Consider the following 23,035-nt stretch of genomic DNA (forward strand, 5'->3'; position numbering starts at 1 on the left):
TCACTCCCTCTTTCCTGTAATCAGAACCAGGGAGACGCAGGAGAAGAGGAGGGGTGATCAGGACGTTTCCCACTAGTCAAGCTTAGATTATCACTGACAGTGGAAAGCATTAGGCATATTGCAATTGATTTACAGGACTTTAAAGAAGCCCCCTTGCTCAGTTTCTGTGCTGCCTTCCCCAAAACATGTCCATGTGGGCAAAAACATAATTCCTTTCAAAACGTTTGTTTTAATGCATCACTGTGAACTGTAGTTGGAACCGCAGAAAAATCACAATTCACACTGTCAACGAGATGTAGTACCCCCATCATGTCTGACCAACAGAGTCCAGAACAGCTTCCAGGGTTTTCCTTACCATTATAAGTCTCAGGTGCAGCACCCGAGCTTAATGAATGTGAACTGTGGCAAAGAGCAGAGAGGAAAAAATTTTTTTTGAAAAAAGCATGCAATTAATAAAAAAAACTTCTCTCAGGTCTTGTGATTGTATTTGGACTTCTGTAACAAGTTTGCTCTCTGAATGCTATTTATTTATTTATTTATTTATTTATTATCTGCACTAGCTTTCCCAATGTTTTAGACACATATCTGATCTCATGAAACGGCGTATGTATGACACGCCAATTTGTTTTTAAGACGCATACTTAGCCTGTTTATCAACCCCGTTTGGCCTCCATATACTTAAATTACCTCGCATGTAACTTTTAACCGTAGCGAGTAGTATGAAAGGGCGAAAATCTGCGTAAAACCCAGGACTTTTACCCAGGAGACCGGGGATCGTGTCCCGTGTGTCATGTTTCCTAAACTCAAGAATCGCTTTCTTCTTGCAATAACACGCCAAGTGGCGTACATGAAATTGTCCGCTGTATTGAGTGTGAACATACACACAGATAGCTCCAAATGTTTTGGGGAACACGCCACTTGGCTTAAGAAAGTGGGTGCGAATGTTTATGCAAAGTCATGATGTCATGTTGGATATGGTGATAAAAATGGTCCAAAATTAGGTTGAATTGCATGTTTTCTTTATTGAAAAACATCACATTCTCGAGGAAAGAACCCAAAACCTTTCCACTAAATTATGCGCACCTAGGTCTTCAATGAACCTGGGGAAAACACTGGCTTCTGCAGGATAGCACTGATGGTGAGGGGGGTGTCCGAGCTCTGATGTTACGGATCAGGTCCCCGATTCCCCGGTGACTGGCTATGTCAGCGTTTGCTTGGATTGATAAAAAACTAGTGCTGGCAGTTAAACGCGTCATCAACGGCGTTAACGCAAACCCTTTTTAACAGCATCAATTTTTTTTTAATCGCAAGACTAACGTTCTTTTTGGCCTAGAAAACACCATGCGGGGCACTAGAGGCGGAGCACCATGCGGGGCACTAGAGGCGGAGCCCCATGCGGGGCACTAGAGGCGGAGCCCCATGCGGGGCACTAGAGGCAGAGCCCCATGCGGGGCACTAGAGGTGGAGCCCCATGCGGGGCACTAGAGGCGGAGCCCCATGCGGGGCACTAGAGGCAAAGCACCATGAGGGGCACTAGAGGCAGAGCACCATGCGGGGCACCAGAGGCAGAGCACCATGCGGGGCACCAGAGGCAGAGCACCATGCGGGGCACCAGAGGCAGAGCACCATGCGGGGCACCAGAGGCAGAGCACCATGCGGGGCACCAGAGGCAGCGGGCACTAGAGGTGGCGCACCATTTGGGGCACCAGAGGCGTAGCAACATGCTGGGCACCAGAGGCAGAGCACCATGCGGGGCACCAGAGGCTGAGCAACATGCGGGGCACCAGAGGCTGAGCACCATGCGGGGCACCAGAGGCTGAGCACCATGCGGGGCACCAGAGGCAGAGCACCATGCGGGGCACCAGAGGCAGAGCACCATGCGGGGCACCAGAGGCGGTGTTGAGGAACTCTTTTGCGGCTCAACACATCTACTAAACGCCACTGAAGTGACCGGGCTGTGACGGAGGTCTGTAGCGGCTTCAACAACTAGCATCCGCCGCTCTGTAGCATGGAGCTCCTCTTCGCTTTTTACCGCTACTTCACACGAAGGAGCTTGGTATGCTTCATTCTAGAGACCATGGGATGTTAATGTACGTTACTCACCAACAGGGGAAAATACAGGTAAGGTTGCAGAATAACGCTAAAATGATTTGAACTTTTAGTGAGGAACAAGTAAATTACCTGTATATGTGGAAACAGCTTTATCTCACGCATCCGTTTTGTTGTTGAATATATAGCAATAACATTTAGAATAGGTAAAAATGTGCAACTAATCGTGATTAATTGCAAGTTAACTATGACATTATCCAATTACATATTTTAATTGTTTGATAGCACTAATAAAAACCATAAGGTTCTTGTGAATATTGTCTTTTTTCATTAAGATTTCAAAATATACACTTACTGTGAGTGTCACCAGACAGAGTCTATCGCATTTTGAATGTGGAAAAAGAAACGTGAAAGATGTTGCTCCCAAACCACTCCTTGTCTTTAGGCTCTACATATCCAAAATATACACAGTCACCTGTCTCTCTGGGTATTTGCATGAATAATTGGCAAAATGCATGGGGGAGGGAAATAGAAGCATAAAAGAAATAATTGCCAAAGTATATGCACAGACACATTAGTCTCTATGTATGATCCTGCTACATTAAGAGTAGCTTTCTGTATTTATTTATTCTCATTTTTTGGGAGATTTGTGATAATTCATTTCATGCGTAACACACTCACATTTTCATGAGGTTTATGCTGTAAAGCCTGGTGAGCAACAGGACATCCTAAATCATTTCTACTTCCTATACCATCCCATTAGCGGACCACAGAAAAGGCTTATTTTCCCGCCAGCTAATGTGTTGCACATTGGGAGAGGTGAAACAGGAATCAAGTTAACAGTTAACAGCGCCGAACACAGCGTGACAGTCTGAACCAAATGCTCCGTTTGAAGTTAACAAGCAAGGTCTCGGGACATCTAACCGGTGCAAGGTTATAGAATCAACTTTCCTGTTGAAAAAATTGTTCAAAATCTGTCAACACTAACCATCTTGCATTGTTTGTACAACCAAGACTGGTATAACAAAAAAATCCTGCTTTTTCTCAAGCCTACTCCTCTAGAATAAAAGTGCTTGCCCCTCATTTGGGAGTGGCCATTATTTTGCCTCCATAACAGTCACAGGTGGACTTTACCATGCAGATGTAGTAGCACTAAATCTACTGAGAACAAAGGCTTTTTGTTTGGCTAGTCTTGATGCAGGTGGAGTTGGAAGGACAAGGCCTGTGTCCTTCAGTATCCTATCCAGTCCTAGGGGACTTTTTTTCTACCTGTGCTCAACAGTATTCAACTTTTGCCGGTCAAAGTTAATCATACTTTGATTTAAAAGAGATGGACGACTAAAAAATGTTAACGGTTTATTGGGTTGACACACGATGACTCACATGTTTAGTCACACATTTGAGTATTACAACTAAGCTAATTAAGAGTTAGCTGTAGCTTGATGTAGTTGAATGGGTACAATGTGAGTAGGGCTACGTAATGTAAATGTCTTTTTATTCTACGGGTTGTCATTTTGTTGTGAATTTACCTGAAACTAGCCAAACCGGTCAAAAGGCTTCTTCCTCATATATACACTCACACCCCCCTCCCCAACACACACAGATTACTCACGCTTGAAACCAGACCGTTGACTCAAAAGGGCTTACTAATGTACCTGCTGGGGAGACACACCTTGCTTAAGTTATACGTTTCCGTAATTATGCAACACTGCCAGGCAACTACTTCTCACCTGGGTACACACACCGAAACGCCACGGTTTGTTCGGTACGACTGACAGAATAGGTTACACCACTTTACTATAACACGATACTTTTCGCTACTGGACTCGTGCCTTAAAGCTAAATGAACGGCTTCAAGTTGCCATCATTATACCCAGGTGTGTGCTAACGCCTAACGTTACTTAGGCTAGTTGACGTAGTTCTCTGGGCACATTATTTACTGTTAATTTCCAGTATCCAGCGGTTAGCAAACCAGAAGACGCTTATCTAAACACTTGTACTTATCAGTGTTCGTACAGGAAAGAAAATGTCTTTAATGTTGGCCTCTTTTTTTTTTAGAACATGAATGACGAGTTGTTTCAAGTCATTCAGACAATATGGTAACGTTAAGGTACAGTCGGCATGACTGAAATTGAACAAGAAAACTATTAATGCACAGTTCAAGCTGTAAAACATAACGTTTGTGTGTTAGTGACCCCCCACGCATGCGTTTTGTCGGTGATATATGTCTATGAGATAGATTAGCCAGTGAGCAATTGGAAGAATTATGTCCAGCTAAACTAGCAACTTTAGTTAGCTTGAGTTAGAGCCGTTCAGGGGTCGAAGAAAAAAATTGGTAGCTGTGATGAACACGGTAACGTTAGTTTAACTGTTAGACAACTGGCTCGCAAGCAAGGAAACACCTGTGGGCGCCAGCTCCCAACCCCCTGTTTAAAAACAGCCTCCTCAGGTGTCCCCGTTACAGCCTGATGAGTCCACCCTGGCCTGTCGGGGGTTAGTTGGCAAGAGCCTCCCCTCATAAAGTGGAAAAAATTCCCAGACCGAAAGGGTACCCCCGGCCCAAAGCGACGCGATTGCCGAGAAATTCCAAGGGCCCCGGAAAAAAAAATAAAACTGGGACTGCCTGGTGCTTTCTTTTTTTTCCACCGCTGTGGTGGTAGCCTCGGTGTTTCCTGCTAGGCCAAACTTCACTGTTTTGCTAACTCCTCCCTTGTGATGCATTCAATGCCTTCAGAAAACCCCAAAACCGAATTTATAAATCCCGCCCCACTTCTATTCCCACATCGTCCATAAATCGGTGTTTTTTCACCATCATTCTATCTGAAAATATACCTACTATTCATATTTTTAGAGAAATTAAGCCGAACATGTTTGAGTATCCCGTTCTGTGTGATCTTTAAACTTGTCTAACCATCTCTGTTTTGGCCAGCATTTTAAAAGCAGCATCCTGGCAATAGCAACCACAATAGAAAACAGTGCGACATTACTACTTTTTATTCACATACAAAATTTAAAAATTTTGACGACATTATATCTGCTGTCCTATATCTTTCATTCATTTTGAACAGAGGGCCGCGATAAATATAAACAATTTGGGAAAAAGACTTTCCCCTTTAAAAAAAACCAAAAAGTAAGGGGATTTCTTCTTATCTGAAAAAAAACCCGTTCCTAAAAAAAACTTCCCAAATGATTTAAAGACCCCCCCCCCTAGTGTATTTTTGAGTTTATCGGAAATTTGGTAAATGGGATAATTTTCAAAAAACCCATATTTTTTTCTGGGCCCTTTTCTTTTCAAATGTTGTAGAGCGCTCCGTTTTAGCTACAGAGCTTCTTTCCTCTTTTTTGCAAGTCACACTATGCAGTCCTAAAAGGACACTACCATCAAAGCAGAGTATGAGGGCCCTGACAGTACCTAGGTAAGGACTACTAGCCAGTCAGAAGCAGAGTATGAGGGGCCCTGACAGTATCTAGGTAAGGACTACTAGCCAGTCAGGAGCAGAGTATGAGGGCCCTGACAGTACCTAGGTAAGGACTACTAGCCAGTCAGAAGCAGAGTATGAGGGCCCTGACAGTACCTAGGTAAGGACTACTAGCCAGTCAGAAGCAGAATATGAGGGTGTGCCCTGACAGTACCTAGGTAAGGACTACTAGCCAGTCAGGAGCAGAGTATGAGGGCCCTGACAGTACCTAGGTAAGGACTACTAGCCAGTCAGAAGCAGAGTATGAGGGCCCTGACAGTCTCTAGGTAAGGACTACTAGCCAGTCAGAAGCAGAGTATGAGGGCCCTGACAGTCTATAGGTAAGGACTACTAGCCAGTCAGAAGCAGAGAATGAGGGTTTGCCCTGACAGTACCTAGGTAAGGACTACTAGCCAGTCAGAAGTGATTCCACTTTTTTTTTTGACAAGCTGGCAAACAGGTCCGTTCCGTGGTCGTGTGGCGTGCTGTTGTTTACCTTTGTAAATTACGGGGCAAGGTGGAGGTCGGGGGTGTGGCCTTGACCAACTGCCACTTTAGTCGTTTGAAAGCTATGATGTCTCTCTCTCATGGGGGGGTCAAATTCTCTTGGCGTGCAAAGCAGAGAAAGGCAAGGTAACCTTTCCAGACCGGCCCATCTGAGCTTTCATTTTCTCAAAGGCAGAGCAGGATACCCAGGGTTTACACCTATCACCATTTCTAGCCACTGGGGGGCCATAGGCAGGCTGGGGGAACTCATATTAATGTTAAAAACCTCATGAAGTGACATTTTCATGCCATGGGACCTTTAAGTTTAGCACTTGAGTAAACATACAGTACTTAGTTACATTCTGTGTTTGATTGACCCTCCTATCTGTTGTGTTGTCTTATGTAAGGGGGGGGGGGGGGTAACTTAAACCTTCAGTATGAGCTGTGCAGTAGCAGTTTAGTATGTCTAATTTACCGACATTCATTGTCATAAATGTGCAGAGTGTGGTGCATTTTTGGCCACTATCAGGCTGAAGAACTTCAAATCAAGCTGACAAAAAACACACTCCTGATATTTTATTGCCCTACAATTTTTAGTTTATTGTATTTACTAGTGACCATGTACAATTTTAAACATAAGTGTTATCATTTGATGCACTGTACCACAGGCAAATTTACATCTGCAGTCCCCTGGCAGGGCCCAATAAAAAAAACACAAACACCAAGAAAAATGAATGTTCAGCTGCTGTGTTTGTCTGCTGTTTGCCTCTGAGCAGGTAGTGTACAGTGGATTTATTACAGCCTTTTCTGTTGAAACCAGGTGCCTGCTGGTGTTGGATATAGGTTAATAAAAAAGAAGCCAGAAGAGGCTAAAAGAGCTGCGTGGAGCTGCAGAGTTGGTGATAGTTCTCTCTGTGTTTATCACTCCAGAGAACCTTTTCACAGTACACATGTTCATAACAAAAAACTAATTTAAGAATAATTCCATTTAAAAAGTCTCACATTTTCTTTACTTGATTTATTCCCAAAAGAAGCCTGTATTTTCACAGTACACGTTCAGTCAGAATTATACAAACAGTTGCTACATGTTTTCTAGAAGATGATAAAGTATTGCATTAATGAAACAAACAAAATAATCTGACAATACAAATGTTACCAGACGTCAATGTTTTACTGTGAAGGCACTTTTCCCACATTGACAGAATGCTTTTCAATCAGCTCCAGTATGCATATCAGCAGATCATTTTAACTTGAATAGGGAAAATGAAGAAGAAACATCAGAGAGAAATGCCTGTAAAGAGGAATTAATCAGTGATACAGCAGAGATGTGTTGCCAGAGGTCAGGGCAGACTGAGAGCCCGAGCGCCCTCTGAAGGAGTTGTGACATAGAACGTCGGAGTTCCACTGTATCGCTCCTGTTACGGAAAGGACACACACGCACACGCACACGCACACGCACACGCACACGCGCCACACACACACACACACACACACACACACACACACACACACACACACACACACACACACACACACACACACACACACACACACACACACACACACACACACACACACACACACACACACACACACACACACACACACAGTAAATAAAACCACCATGGTAACTGTCAACTAGAGACGGTTCAATACACTTTTTAGCTTCCCGATACGATAACTGAACTTGTGTATCGGCCGATATCGGGTTAAGACATAGACATATTTTATTATGTTTTAACAGTTGTATATTAATAGCCCTGTATGGGTGTGATATGGTTGCTATCGTTGTTGTTAAACTCTTTGTCAGGGTTTCTACACGTTTCACCAAGTCAAAGCTAAGACTTTTTAAGAACTTTCTAAGACCTTCATGAATGAAATTTAAGGCCTACCTATATCACAACATCAAAAAAAAAAAAAAAGTCAGAGTTCGGTAACAGCAAGTACGTTTAAATGCACACCAGTGTGACAATATTCCAAATTTGATCATTTTCACAGTACTTCCCAGTTGGATATTCCAAATAAAGCCTTTTTCAGAACATAGCATTTTCTGATTAAGACATGTGGGTATCCTAGTATTATTCTGGTTTTAGAGGCATTCTTTGGACATGTAGACAGCTCCTTCAGAATCTGCGTCTCAGTCAGGGTTGGACTAGCCTAGAAATCTAGACGCACCCAGCGGTGCTCTGGTTGGTTGTAGCGCTATCCTATTGCGTGCAGAGGGAATTTGAATGACAACCGTTTATCCCGCCCCTCGGATTGAGCCCTGAAAGACCTGTAAACATTCTGGTTCCTTCATGAAATTAATTCCAAATCCTTGCTGTTCTCCAGGAGGACCGCCACTACAGTGCATTTAGAATAGAACATTTCCATAATACGCAACTATGTTTGAAAGCCCATTATATTACCTTTTATGTTTATTCTGTCCATTAGATATTGTGTGTAATTTTAGTTTTGGCTTTTTCCCCCCTTTCTTCTCTTTCATTAATTGTACCCTCTTTTTGTTTTAATTGGAGTATGCATTGAGGAGTGCCAAGATTAAGCCCCTCTCTCCATCACATCTTTTACTGATTATGTTTATGTTAATATGTAGTATTTATATATGTGTAAACCGATAAACTAAACTAAAGGCAATCCCTTTAACAGATAGATGAAGCCAACAATGTTTTAGATATCAAGGCTGAGAAGGTCTGTTACATCTAAATGTTACATGTAAATGTCAATATGTGTATATGACGTGTCAGCACTTGTAAATTGAACACAGCTTATTATTTACTGTTTTGGTAAACTCTAAGACAGAAAACAGGACACGGAGACCACAGAAAAATGGCATTATCCGTATCATTTTGCTTTCCAGATTAAAAGGTTAAACCTAACTCCAACTAACTAACTGGAGAAGTGGATCAGTTGTGATTAAAGAGAGCCAAACCACAGTTCTTTAATTTGGCGTGTACTTTAGCCCAGAGCTCAGCACTTGACAAGCCGAAGCGAGGTGCAGTTGAGAATTTCCGTGGGGTCGGGCGTCACCAGATCAACCTTAAACCCTTCAGCCAGAGACACCTTCAGCAGCTCCTCCACAAACCCCTGCATGTCGGTGATATCACACGGGTTCCGGTGCACGTTCACGATGTCATCCAACTGTGTGAGCTCGGTGTTGGAGACAGCGAGCCCCTGGTACCGCTGCTTGTCGTACTGGTCCTGTGGGAGTTCGTCGGGCCTTGGCACCCACTCCAGCTTCAGCCTGTTCTGCCTTGGATTGCATGGATGGGGGCTAGTGAGACCCCGCGATGTTCTGTAGGAGAAGTGCTCACAAATAAGGGCCAGGAAGGCTCCCCAGGTACAAAAGAGGTCAACGGTGAAGGCGCGCACAGAGCATGTGCGAAGCTCATAGTTTTCGGGCCCATGGCGCAAGTTAAAGTGGAGAACGCGAACCTGGAATGAGAGGGCAGAATATGCTGACAACACATTCTGCAGAGTGTACACAAACAAAGAACCGGTCTGTCCATGTCTCTGAAAGTGCAAGCTGACACACAAAATCTGTGAAAAGATAAGCACAGCTTATCCTCCACCTGATTCAATTGTCATACCTGGGCCCCTTATATGCTACCACGGTTCCCTTCAATCCTTTTTTAATGTACTTTTAAGTAATGTTTTTTAAACTACAGATACAGTGGGGAAGCTTGGTTGGAAACATAGATGTAGTCATATTTTCAACCAGACTCGGCATCAACAGGTTTGCTGTCCTTCGGTGGCCGCCATGTTGAATGTAAACAAAAAGTTGCTTGCCGTCGATCATTGGCCGTAGATTCTCTATAGTCATCGTGTTAAACCCCCCAATAGCGCGCCAGGTAGATAAGCCACTTTGTGATTGGTTCCCGCAAATTTGTAAGCAGGATAGAAAAATGTAAAGGTTACAGCCTGAGCTGCAGGGAAAAATCAAACCGCCGGCAGATCGGTCTAATCCATAGTCAATATTTAATCTTAATTAGAACTCAAACAATGGGCCTCATGCAAAAACATTTTCTTATTCTTATCCAAAATCTTTTTTGTTTAAGGTTTGCTTGTACAAATGTTCCATTCACCAAACATTCTTAACTGGACAAATGTCTTGTAAATCCCCAGTTTCACCCTCCTGTGATTTCATAATTTGCATAATCCTGGCCCTCTATGTTGCAATTTAACACTACCAGTTCCATTCAGCTTGGTAAGATTTTTGTGAATGAAACTTTACCCCAGGATCTGCTGTCAGGAATCAGCTGAATGAAAACAGAAGAAGTTTATCGATTCTTATGACAACGGTACAATATTTACTGATATCACAAAGTCTCCCACAATACAACGTCAATTTTGAAAACAAACTACACTTGATTGAATTGACGCTGTGTTCCCAGAGCAGCGCTGTACTGTGGGGGGACAGGAATAAAGAGGGACGGGAACATTATACAGTGGATGATGTCAGCTGTTATAATGAATTGGTTATGTTCCCCTGTCAGCGACCTGCATAAAGGCCCTGAGGCAGCTGTCGGAGTGAGAGGGTTTTTGTCTGTTCATGATGACAGATCAACCTGCTCCCTCCCAACTCGTAAAACACAAACGCTTGGGCAGTGGGTCTCAGCGTAAGACACCGACGCAAACATCTCCCTTTAGTGTCTGTATGGAACGCACCGGGCAGAGCAGCAGCTCGTCCACGGCACTGTTAGTTGAAGTAGCGTTAAAAGAGACAATGGTAGTGAGTCCTGCATTGAGGATTGTTTGGTGCCCCTACCAGGAGGTTTTAGCCAACCCCAAAGGAAAATCCCCAGTACCAAAAGGATAAGAATTGAGAATTCAAATTCAAATCCTCTCTAAATGTGTTAAAGAGCAATTCACCAAACAACCATTAAACAAGTATGACATAATTGAATATGAGAGCTAATCTCAGTCCAGACTCTGGCTGTACTGGACTCTCCTGATGATTTCTTTAAACAATAATATTATTTTAACCAGTTTTGTTAATTGGGGTTTCATTTACTCAAGCATCTATGTTTATCAAATTGTCAGAAATAACAATGCAAATGCATCAATTTCTGTCAAATAAGGTAAGAGACTCATTGACCTTTACTGTACACATCAAAAAGTGACACCAAGAGTCCCAATCAGCATCTCTCTCTATATGCACACACGCACGCACGCTCTTTCACTCCCCCCCACAGATTTTATCCTGTGGGTCTGAGGATTGAAGCGGTGACCTCCCAGTCACAAGCTAGTTTCTTTAACATCTAAGCCACCACTCACTAAAGGAGATTTTTTGCATCAATAACAAAAGCCAAAGGCACCTGACCAAGCGTTGCTTTTTTGACGCGATGGAGTGAGAATGTGTTGATCTGGACCACTCGTGAACTTTGGATGTACTTGCTTGTCGCAACAAGTTATCTTAAAGTACTTATACGTGCCACTGTAGGACACATTTGTGGTTCTTCCATGAGGCCCATTGACTTGATTGATTACCAAAATGATACATTTCTATAACTAAAAAAAAAACATACCTTGGAATCAAAATTAACCATTATCATGGCTCCTAGCGGCCCTCCTCTAAGGCTGAGAGGCATTAACGCCTCATAGCGGCACATCTCCTCCAGCAGGGGGCGTATCTGGAAGAAATCCACCTCTCTGCGCAGCAGGGCCAGCTCTGAGAAGCCATCCGGCAGGTCCAGGGAGCTGGAGCGCAGGTAGTTCAGAATGTACCTGAACACTTTACCATCACGGTCTATGAAAACATTCCCTCGGTTATCTCTAAGTACGGGGATTTGTCCCGTGAACATGGCACCCAGCATTGAGTCTCGGCAGCGGGTCAGAGTGTCCAGGGTTGTAGTGTAAATTTCTCCACCGACGTTCAATGACACCGGGTCCTGGAGGGAGTTCCTGTTGCTGTTGTCGTCCAGTGAGTTGAGGTTCAGCATCTTGGTAGCAAAGCCTGTGGCTTTTTTAGGATCCTGTGAAACCTTCTCTGAAGTTGTTATTGGGAGGACAAGGATCCTTCTGCTCTGCTCAGGAATGCTGAGGACTGAGGGGCTGTGGAAGTGCTTCTTTTGTTTCCAAGTGAGACTTGTTTTCTCTTGACAGTTAGCAAGCCACAGCAGTAGTAGCCAGGATACGGCCAAGTTAGGAAAGATGCGAGGAACTCTGCCAAGTCCGTTTCCAAAGCTGAAGATTTATAAACCAAAGTTTTAAACATATAAGGCTGATGCTCTTTTCCTTCTAATTGTTGCCAAGCAAAGATGTCATCCTTATAAATGCTGGCGTTTCCCAAGATTTTTCTGCAGTTGATTTGACATCTTTGTTGATGTGTCTTCAGTAGGATTCTGAGTCAGCTAACAGCAGGCCTACAGTCTGACTGCGCTAAAGCTGAAAGACAGCAGGGCCACAGTGACCAGACCGGCATGCTAAAACTGGACACTTCTGGCTCCGCGAGCTCGCTGTTATTCTCAACACACACACACACACACACACACACACACACACACACACACACACACACACACACACACACCACACACACACACACACACACACACACACACACACACACACACACACACACACACCACACACACACACACACACACACACACACACACACACACACACACACACACACACACACACACACACACACAACACACACACACACACACACACACACACACACCACACACACACACACACACACACACACACACACACACAACACCTTGACACGGGGGACTGGGCAATTTGTCAGAAATGTACCCCTTAAAGTGACAGACAGAAGACTGAGCTGCGCTTTTATCCCCCTGAGAACAAATGAACAATGTCCTCAGAAAACTTTTCATTACAAATACCCTTCGGAATGCAAAGATTTTCCAGGGAACAGAATCGTGAAAAACAGAAAAGGTAATTTCCCGACTAAATGGCAGCAAAAGTGACTTTGTTGCAGCGGCTGTATTATGTTGCAGGATGAGAATAATAAAGCTGAATAAATAAGAAGTCCATTAATAGTACAAATACAAACATGATGATATTAAATATGATTTTAACTAAAAGCAGTAGAGTGAGGTGAAAAAAAACAACAACACAGGCATATACAGTGTGAGAGGAAAGGTTTCAGAGATTTTAAAGATCATGTGTTCACAGTCTGAAGCATCAAGGAAATGTCTGATGAAAAACATGTCGCCCTTTCCTCATTTTTTCAGACTGACCTCATGTAATGGCGTATGTATGACACGTCAATTTGTATGCCATTATTGAGTGTTATCAAGACGCATAATCGCTTTTTAGCGTGTTTAACAACAACGTTTGGCCTACTTTGACTTACAATACCTTGCGATTGTGTGGGAATTTACGCCATAGCTAGTAGTATGAAAGTAGGCTTATCTACTGTGGAATTATGGAGAAAATACAGCATACCCAACATGTCCCTAGCTACTGTGAAATTATGGAGAAAAGCCAGACAGAAATGAATAAGTTCCAGAAAAACACAGGACTTTCACCCAGCAGACCGGTGATCGTGTTCCTTGTGTCACGTTTCCTATTAAGGAAACCCCGTTCATCTCAAAAGTCCTCTCTTGACATAGCTCAAAACAAATCACGCTCAATCTTGGTTTTACTGGCAGCTAAGTTGCGAGCTAAGAAGATGTTGAGGAGGCAACTTTGGTTAAGTGAAGGTGTATTTCCATCTATTTTGGTGAAAGCTAGTTAGCTAGCTAGTTTCCCTCATGGAACATTTTTTTTTTACAACTGAATACATATAGATGAGGTTTACTCCCAGTAGGACAGCATACATTTATACCTTCAACAGTGCGTTTACATGCAGTCATACTTGGGATCAGGCAATACCCCGATCGCTCAAACGCCATGTAAACACCATTCATGCCCCACTGGTTAAAGAGAATATTAATAATAATAATAATAACAATAATGCTTTTCCACACTGTGATAACAGTGTGTGAATGAAGCCTTTAGTTTTTAAATTGTACTAATTTAGTGGCCAGTTGGCTGGTTAATTAGCTAGCTTGCCGGATAAATGGCTCATTGGCATAGATCAACCAGAAGAAAAAGCCTTATTCTGAACAGATGTATGTTGTCAGAGCGCCACCTACTGTACACGGGGTGGAGTTACTCTGTCATTCTTCTCCGCATATGTATACGGACAGAACTGGTAAACCTGGCTGTGCGCGTATAGGCACTGACAGCATATCTGTTTGCATTTACCAGCTTTTTTTCAACTTTATTTGTTGATGATAATCCTGATAATTTACATACAGTACACATGATCTCTACAGTATACAGTGTCTGCATGCATGAAGGTGTGTGTGTGTGTGTGTGTGTGTTTTAACCTGTATATGGAGTATAGTCCTGTCAATAGCATGGGCCTGTAGCAAAGTCACAGTGCATCCACCGAATCCTCCACCGGTCATCCGGCTGCCAAACACCCCCTCCACCTCCATGGCTGCACACACCAGCTCATCCAGCTCCCTGCAGCTCACCTCATACAAGTCTCTGAAACGCGGACATCAAGGGGTTTTTAAACATTGTTTCTATTCATTTTTCATTGCAATTACAATTTTAAAACAACCATTAACCTCATTTTCCAAATGAGAGCTACAGTCCAGTAGAGCAGTATAGTCCAGTATAGTATAGCAAAATCAATACATTTCTATTCTGGCGGTTTCAGATTCAGATTTATGGAAACAACAGCAGCAAAATTATCCTAGGGTCAAGTGGCATGTTCCCAGACAAGATGAACATAGTTTTATTGATCACCTCCCACCAGAATGTTTTCATTTTGTCACACTCCCAGACACTCCTTTAGCCTCACTGCATTTAAAAACAAAGGTCAGGTATATTACTGTTGTATTTATTCAATTTAACAGGAGTTGTGGATGTCTGCAACAGCCAACTACAGAACTTCAAGTTACCACAATCTGTCCTAAACAGTGACTCAGGGTTAAACAGATATGATACTAATCCCCTTGTGTATGTGATACACAAGTAAAGTATAAATCTAAAGTATTTCTGATTCTGATACAGCTGCTTTAACATTACCTGAGGGAGTTGTGGCTCTCCACCATTAGCTTGCCAAACTCTTTGTAGGCTCCTCTCTTCAGGGCCTCCGCAGCTCGGACAGTTCTTTCTATCTCCTCAATCACATGACGAGCTCTTCGACAGGTTACATCATCCAGTCGGTCCCTTGCCTCTGAAATGACAGGGAAGGTCAAAACCTCACGCTACTTCAGGCTTCAATGGGCTTAACCCTTGTGTTGTCTGCCTGTCAACCATGAAAAAAACGTTATCCCTTTCTCTGACATTTTTGTCACTTTTTCAATGTTGTGGGTTCTTTTTTTATGTTTTTTCCAAAGTCATTTGATGTTTCTTATGTTGACATTTTCCGTTTATTTCAAAGGGCCATTTTTTTGTGATGAAAAAACAAAAAATTGGTCAAATTTGAACCGAGGACAACACAAGGGTTAAATAGTATTGGATGTTAGGGTTAGAAATTTAAATGAAGAGACCCTTGTTCATAAGGCTGATTATCCCTCCTGTTGTCCTTGGATAAAATTTGACACTTTTACAAAGTTTCTATATCAAAAATATGAGTTTCTTTCCATGAAATTGTCCAAAAATAACCAGGACAGCTCCATTCACAAAAACAGTCTTTGAATATGCACCAACATACGTCCCTCTGATTTTAAGCATTAGTCAAAATAATTTATAATTTCTGGGTTTTCATGAATACGTAAGTGTAAAACTAGCGGTAATTAGTTGGATTGAAGTTGGCTAGGAAGATGTAACACAGAATTGGGTGATAAACTTTATGCTTTAAAGTCAGGCGAAACAGACCGGATCAATTTCAACCACGGCTGATGTGAAGACAACACGAGCTCTAAACAAGCACCGGTATCTCTCATACATCATTGCTGCTTTTCACCAAAGGTGTAATCTGTGTTTAAAATAAATACATGAATCCTTTCTGATCACTGTGGGGTTCTAATTAGCTGCTAGGCCTGAACGATGAATCTAATTCCAAGTCCACATCGCATCGGTTATTTAAAAATCCAATATATCGGCCGATATTTACTTCGCCCGGACCACTCAGCCGCATGGAAAGCATCATGGACACGGGTCAGCTTGTGCTACAAAAAAACGCAGTGTCCGTCATCTGGAAACATTTTGGCATCAGAAAAGATGATTTAGAACAATATCAATTCATGCATCATCATCTCAATTTTATCAGAACACGAAGGCCCGGCCCACATAAGAGAGCCGTTCATATGTTGACTTTATCCATTGTTGTGTTGGTTGTACAGTAGAAGGGCATCAACGAAGCAATCCCAGAAGTGGAACGTTGTGGATATACTGTAGACTAGATTACATGTGATATATCTTGGAGAATGGATTATTTAAACCCAGCCCAACTAGAGGCTTAAGCTGATTTTCTGCCTACATCTAAAAAAGAAAATAACATTAAAAGTTTTTAATGAGGTCTTTATAATCAGTCATCACTGGGACAGAACAAGCCGTACGTCACACAAGATGAAAGGGCAGAAAAAAAGAAAGGTCAAGACAGGATTACATCAATGGAGTGGATCAGCAAAGGATTATAAAAAACATAATGTTCCCACCCTCCAAATCCTTCATGGTGGCATCTCTGAGGCTGTCTTTCCCCAGGATGGAGGCAGCCTCCTCACACTGTCTGCGTCTCATGGGGTACTCACTGCCAGTCAGAGAGTGTTTCACGTTGGAGTTGGTGATGAGAATGACCAGGCCTGGATCTGCCAGAGGGACAGGGGTGGCCTCCAGGGACCTGAGGCAAACCACAAAGAAGCACAAGATTGACAATGTTGGATGTAAATCAGGGTTTGTCCTTGCTCAGACTGGTCCATTCTGGGGGGGACTTTGCACGGCAGTCGGCATGAGTCCACGTACAGTAGAGGAAAATGGTCTGTGTTACCTTATTTGACAGAAGTCTATGCATTTACTTGTTATTTCTGACAATTTGATAAACAAAATGTACGTTACGCTAGGGCCAAGCGATTAATCGTTTTTAAATCAAAATCAATTTCAATGAATGCGATTAGCCAATCGTAGATTGACCGCGATTGATTGAATGTGAATATTTAGGTAAATGTTTAAAACCAATACTAATATTTGGTTAGCTAAAAATATGATATATCAGCCAATATATATATTTTTTAATATCCGGAAACACGAAACAAAACCTAAACAGATTTCCCTAACATTAGTTATTTATGAGTTCTCACTAAAATAATATAACAATTTGTTTTGTTATGTAACAGAGGAACACACACAAACCCACGCACACACACGCGCGCACACACACACCCACGCACACGCACACAAACACGCACACAGCGCAGCAGGCAGAGGCGGCGAAGAGAGAGATACCCTTTTCTCTTCAAGAGACTTGTTTAATTATGACATTGGCTATATAAATTAGATTTAGTATTTATTTCATACTTTTGTTGGTGTATTTGTTTTCTGCTTTTAACGCTATGAAGACCTTAGCCCTCCTACCAGTTCCTATTATTCCTATAACAGCTAAAGACGAGACAAAACAGTCATCTGGATTCAACCGAAGACTGCTGGATTAATCTACTCCCACTACCTGCAGTCAATGAGCAAAGCGTGGCCCTCCCTGCCGAGAACAGACACAAACTGATCCATAATGCCACAGGGTACACCAGCATGAGTGTGTTCTGCCTTCTGACAGGCCACTGCTTTGGACACCTTGTCTCCGTCATCTGAAAGATAAAGAAAGATGAAGAGTAAATACCAAAACTCCAGGCTCGTATTATAGCTGATGATCAAACTAAATAGTTATAGAAACAAAGCTTTAGGCTCTAATTAAGCGGCATTATGTCAACACTAATACATGTTGATCCATTGCCTCCTTGGCCTTTGTCATCTATAGAACAGCTGACTACTCATTTTAGTACAGCCGCTATTTTAATTGTATTCATTTTTTTCTAATAAAATATTTTGATTTAGAAGTTGTGATGCACTATGCATGAACCTGGTTGTAATTTTGTTTGGTGTAACAGATGGTTTAACATTATTTATTCCCTTTTTATTATTATTATAGTCACTGTATTTATAGGATAAATGCTGGAATAATGTTATATATTATAGGTATTGAGCATGTGTGTGTAATTCAGGCCTGTGTGTAATGTGTGTAATAACAGTGTGTTAACTGTAATTTACCCTTGTGGGATACATTATTTATATTATTAATTATTGCTGGAAATTCCTATCTATGTTCCTCGCATAAAGATATAGAGCAGTGTGGATGGTGTTCTATGTTATGACATGATTTATGTGTTACGCGGTGAATATTAATCTTTGAAAAAAACAAACAAATCGCAAATCGAATCATAATTGCAATATCTGGCTGTGACTATTCTGTTGAGCCCCAGCACAGACCCACAATTCCATACAGAATATTAGAGTCGGACTGTAATCCGATTCTGACCTGGCTGGAGTTGCTGCAGGAATGTATAGAAAGCCACCTCCAGTGAGGCAGAGCTGGACAGACCTCCTCCCAGGGGGACACTGCTGGCTATCACCGCCCTGAAACCTGGTACAGGAGGAGCTGAAGCACAGACACAGTACACGATGAATAAATATCCTGTGGTGTCCACCCGAGGCGGGTGGGAGAAAAAAAACTAAAAAATCAATTCAGAATTGATTTATTTTTCCCAATGAATGACCTAAATAGTTTCTGTTTATACGGTACAGCTGACGGCAACTTCATCCTATCCCTTACCAGCAAAACGGAGCAAAAGCAGTTCTACAGTTCTTTATAAAGGAAATAAATGTCACCATAAATGTGACTGACTGACATGTAATCTATATCGATGGCGTTCCACCTCTGGGATAGCTCCGGTGCCGGCGGAAATTCTTCAGTATGTCTGTCACCTTCCTGTTTCTTTGTGTTGGCGTTCTAACCTCAGGTGGATTTCTGAGGACTATGGTTACCTGGTCCTGAGATCTCTGCAGGGTAAATCCAGACAGCTAGCTAGACTATCTGTCAAATCTGAGGACTATGGTTACCTGGTCCTCAGATCTCTGCAGGGTAAATCCAGACAGCTAGCTAGACTATCTGTCCAATCTGAGGACTATGGTTACCTGGTCCTCAGATCTCTGCAGGGTAAATCCAGACAGCTAGCTAGACTATCTGTCCAATCGGAGGACTATGGTTACCTGGTCCTCAGATTTCTGCAGGGTAAATCCAGACAGCTAGCTGGACTATCTGTCCAATCTGAGGACTATGATTACCTGGTCCTCAGATCTCTGCAGGGTAAATCCAGACAGCTAGCTAGACTATCTGTCCAATCTGAGGACTATGGTTACCTGGTTCTCAGATCTCAGCAGGGTAAATCCAGACAGCTAGCTAGACTATCTGTCCAATCTGAGGACTACGGTTACCTGGTTCTCAGATCTCAGCAGGGTAAATCCAGACAGCTAGCTAGACTATCTGTCCAATCTGAGGACTATGGTTACCTGGTCCTCAGATCTCTGCAGGGTAAATCCAGACAGCTAGCGAGACTATCTGTTTTTGTTCCTCGACTAAAGCAACTTTTGAACGTACACGTGTTCCTTCCCAGAGCAGGTTTTTCTCCCATCCCGGGAATGCTGTGTGGACTAGCCAGACCCTCCTCTGTAGCGCTGTGGAGGAAGGTCTGGCAAAGCGAGACTATCCGACATGTGATGCGCATTCTTTGAAAAAAAAAACAATGTTTTTAGAAATGTCTCATGATATATTGTCTCTAGAAGTGCATTATTCAACTTTTGTTTTTGTTAAAGAAGGAAAAAAAAAAATCGCAATACAATACTAACGAAACCTCAACCGGGGTACGGTGCCTTGCTCAAGAACACCTGGCAGTGCCCAGGAAGTGAAGCGGCATCTCTCCAACTACCAATCCACACTTTGGTCCGTAAGGGGACTTGAACCGGCGACCCTCCAGTTCCCAACCCAAATCTCTACAGACTGAGCTACTGCCACCCCTTTTTTTTGTGTTAATCCTGTATTTGCATGATACCACTTCATTTGGCATACCACAGCACCTATGTAGAAATGGTCCTGTAGCTCATCACTGACGTACGTTTTATCAGAATTATTGGCGTTCTAATTGACAAATTCAGTGTTTTCCCCTCCATGATGGTCCAGAATGATGTTAACATGTAAAGTCAACACAGTAGAATAACAGTTTTTTTAAATGGGGTAAAAGGGTGCCAGGTACCCCTAAAGCTCTGATCCTAGAATCGCCCCAGATTGTAATACCTAAAAAACATAAATCCCAGGTAATGTTTTTATAGCTATGGATGCAGTCATTATTTAATTGTTTACCCCTGTAATGCTGTATCACACCCTTCACATAGTTTGCCCAGCTGGGTAACCCTGGAGACAGCGCTGATCCATAACTGGGCAGGCTGAAGTCCACCCTCCGAGGCTCATCAGCATCCTCTGTTGCTGTTACCACGGTAACATCCTGGCCAGAGGTTTGACTCCCTACCACCACAGTCACCAGGGGCAGCGCCTGGCTCACCAAACACAAAACACATGCAGCTGGGTGGTTATCCCTTCCCTCTATGTCAGAGAGGAAATACACACCTTAAAAGACAGGAAGTATAATGTTTTCTGCTTATCCCTTATATGTGGAACTAATAGTCCACGTGCCAATCTTCAACTTCTGCACTTGTTTAAGTGACCCACCAAAAGTACGGAAGACAATTAGGGCCACACGTGGACATTTATCTGAGTTCTGAGTTAACAGTCAGAATTCTGAGGATAAAGTAGTTTTATTTCAAAAACAACAGGTTGCATCCATAATCGCATACTCTGCACTACATCCTCAACATGTATACTATTGTTCAACATACTTTTGGGTAAATAAACAGTAGTGTGTATCTTTTTTTGGACGCACTTAGCTGTCATTTTCAACATCCCGTCCTGAGAGCCTCCTTGACGTTGAAGACATGTAACCACGGTAACCCCTGCCAACCTCCGCTGTAGCAGCATCATCAGATAACGGTTACATTACTGAAAGATGGGAATTAATAGACCAAAAAGTCATTTAAATATGTAAAAATGTAATTTAGAGCTGATTTGGTTCCTCTCCATTTGTCTGCTATGAACGTGTTCTTTACTACCGCATTGCATTGTGGGATATTAGGCCGCCGCAGTGTCCAGTCATAGCCTGTCTACGGAGCCTGTTCACTCCTTATTAAGAAGTCCCATTGTACCAAATTTGGTAAAAAGGGTGGAACTGCAACCAGTTTAGAAGACAGAAGTTTCCAGAGAGTGTAAGTTCTCCTCTTGTGGACATTGTCTGGTCCAGTATTACATACTGTAATATTTTACCGGAAATATTATGCAAATCAGGTACTTTTGTAACGTACTGCTTACATACTGTTTTAGCCTTCTAAATAGCATGTTAGTGTGGAATTTCAAATTTTGACTTTAACCTCACAATTCTGAAATTTCTCTCTGAATTCTGACTTGTGAACTCTGAACTCAAATACCTTTTGTCACCATAATTTCACCGTAATTGTCTTCCGTATCAAACAGGAGATGAAACTTAATATTTTAAAACTACTATGCTATTGTTACAGAGCAGGCCAGTCAGTGAGTAGGGCTGCATGATATGAAGAAATTATCAAATTTCAATTATTTTGACTGATATTGCAATTGTAATAGGATTCACGGTATTGGCGGGAATGGTCATTTTTGTATCATTATTCTCATTTTCATTAAAAAATATTAAATTCTGAAAAAATGAAAATCATTTATAGGATAGGAGGTCTGTAGGACAAAATATGTAAGCCGGGACATCTCAGCACCACAATAGTAATTCAGAATGGGTTGACACATACCTTACCTTTAACAAAAATTTGGATATAGCAGTCCTCCATATTGCGATTTCAATAAAATTGCAATTCATTGTGCAGCTCTATCAGTGAGTTGTTAACCCGAAATTTGGGTTTCTTTCAAACATATTGTCAAAGAAAAACAAAGTTGATGGTTCCATACAATGCTCTTCACAAGTTAATTAAATACTACTCTAACAAAATGTGGGTGTTATATTCAATTTTATAGCATTTAAGCAAAAAAAATATGTTAAACGAATGTTGAAAATATTGACTAAAAAAGCTTTAAAAATGCAAACAAAACGACAAAAATGTCGGGGTAAAGCAACAAAACATCGTAAAAAGTGACAAAAAACTCGGGAAAAGTGTCGAAAGAAAGAAAAGAATGTTGTACATTTTGACCCAAAAAAGACTAAAAGTGGCTAAAAGTCGACGGGAAGGTTAACATGTTGTGTCGTAATAACCATAGACTGTATATTATTAATATTAACAGTCTATGGTAATAACAACCCTACCAACAAGCATTACATTCAAACATAAAAGTGCCAGGTGTTTAAACCATATACCGTTAACATACAGTCTATTGAACGAGGTTTTGTGCTGAGTCATGACTTTACCATTGGAAGAACGTATCCCTGGTTGTAGTCGGTGTGCTCCCCTATCAGGTTGACTCTTCCGGGAGCACACACCGCCACCCGCGGAGCCTCTTCCCCGAACACCTGCACGTACAGACGGCGAGCAGCCGCCACGAGCTCGGCTACACTCGGACAGGAACTAGCCATGGAGCAGCAAGTTTGAAAACGGAGTTTATCAATGAAACATGCGCGCGAAACCCGCCCAAATATTTTAGGGAACTTACACGCTACCAAAACGCTAAGAAGCGGTTATATACACAATAGACAGGTTATTGTTATTATGACTAGAGACAGTTAGAGATTTTGACATGTCAGGAGATCTTTACTTCCTGGAGTTTTGGTTCAACTCATTTGATGATAGGCTCTGATTGGAGGGGAGACGTCACATGACACTATTGTCCACGTGAGTTTTCAAAAAGATAAAAAGAAAAGCATCGATGAATCACTTAAATCTTACCCCTAGCCTACTTTGGAGTGAGATGTTCATAAACGGCACTTGTT

At 42.2% G+C, this 23,035-nt stretch overlaps 1 protein-coding gene across 1 annotated transcript; it reads right to left on the reverse strand.

Moving 5' to 3' along the window:
* Window positions 1-6,963: 6,963 nt before the first annotated feature.
* Window positions 6,964-22,873, reverse strand: galk1 (galactokinase 1). Its single transcript, XM_032502252.1, has 8 exons — window positions 22,517-22,873; window positions 20,380-20,569; window positions 18,502-18,621; window positions 17,638-17,773; window positions 16,634-16,815; window positions 15,057-15,207; window positions 14,348-14,510; window positions 6,964-7,408 (listed from the first exon to the last, which is right to left on the reverse strand). The coding sequence occupies exons 1-8, from the start codon at window positions 22,679-22,681 to the stop codon at window positions 7,334-7,336; spliced, it is 1,182 nt and encodes a 393-aa protein (XP_032358143.1). The 5' UTR covers window positions 22,682-22,873; the 3' UTR covers window positions 6,964-7,333.
* Between the last annotated feature and the right edge of the window lie 162 nt (window positions 22,874-23,035).

The sequence above is a fragment of the Etheostoma spectabile genome, chromosome 21 (genome assembly GCF_008692095.1).
Source record: "Etheostoma spectabile isolate EspeVRDwgs_2016 chromosome 21, UIUC_Espe_1.0, whole genome shotgun sequence".
NCBI classification, from domain to species: Eukaryota; Metazoa; Chordata; class Actinopteri; order Perciformes; family Percidae; genus Etheostoma; species Etheostoma spectabile.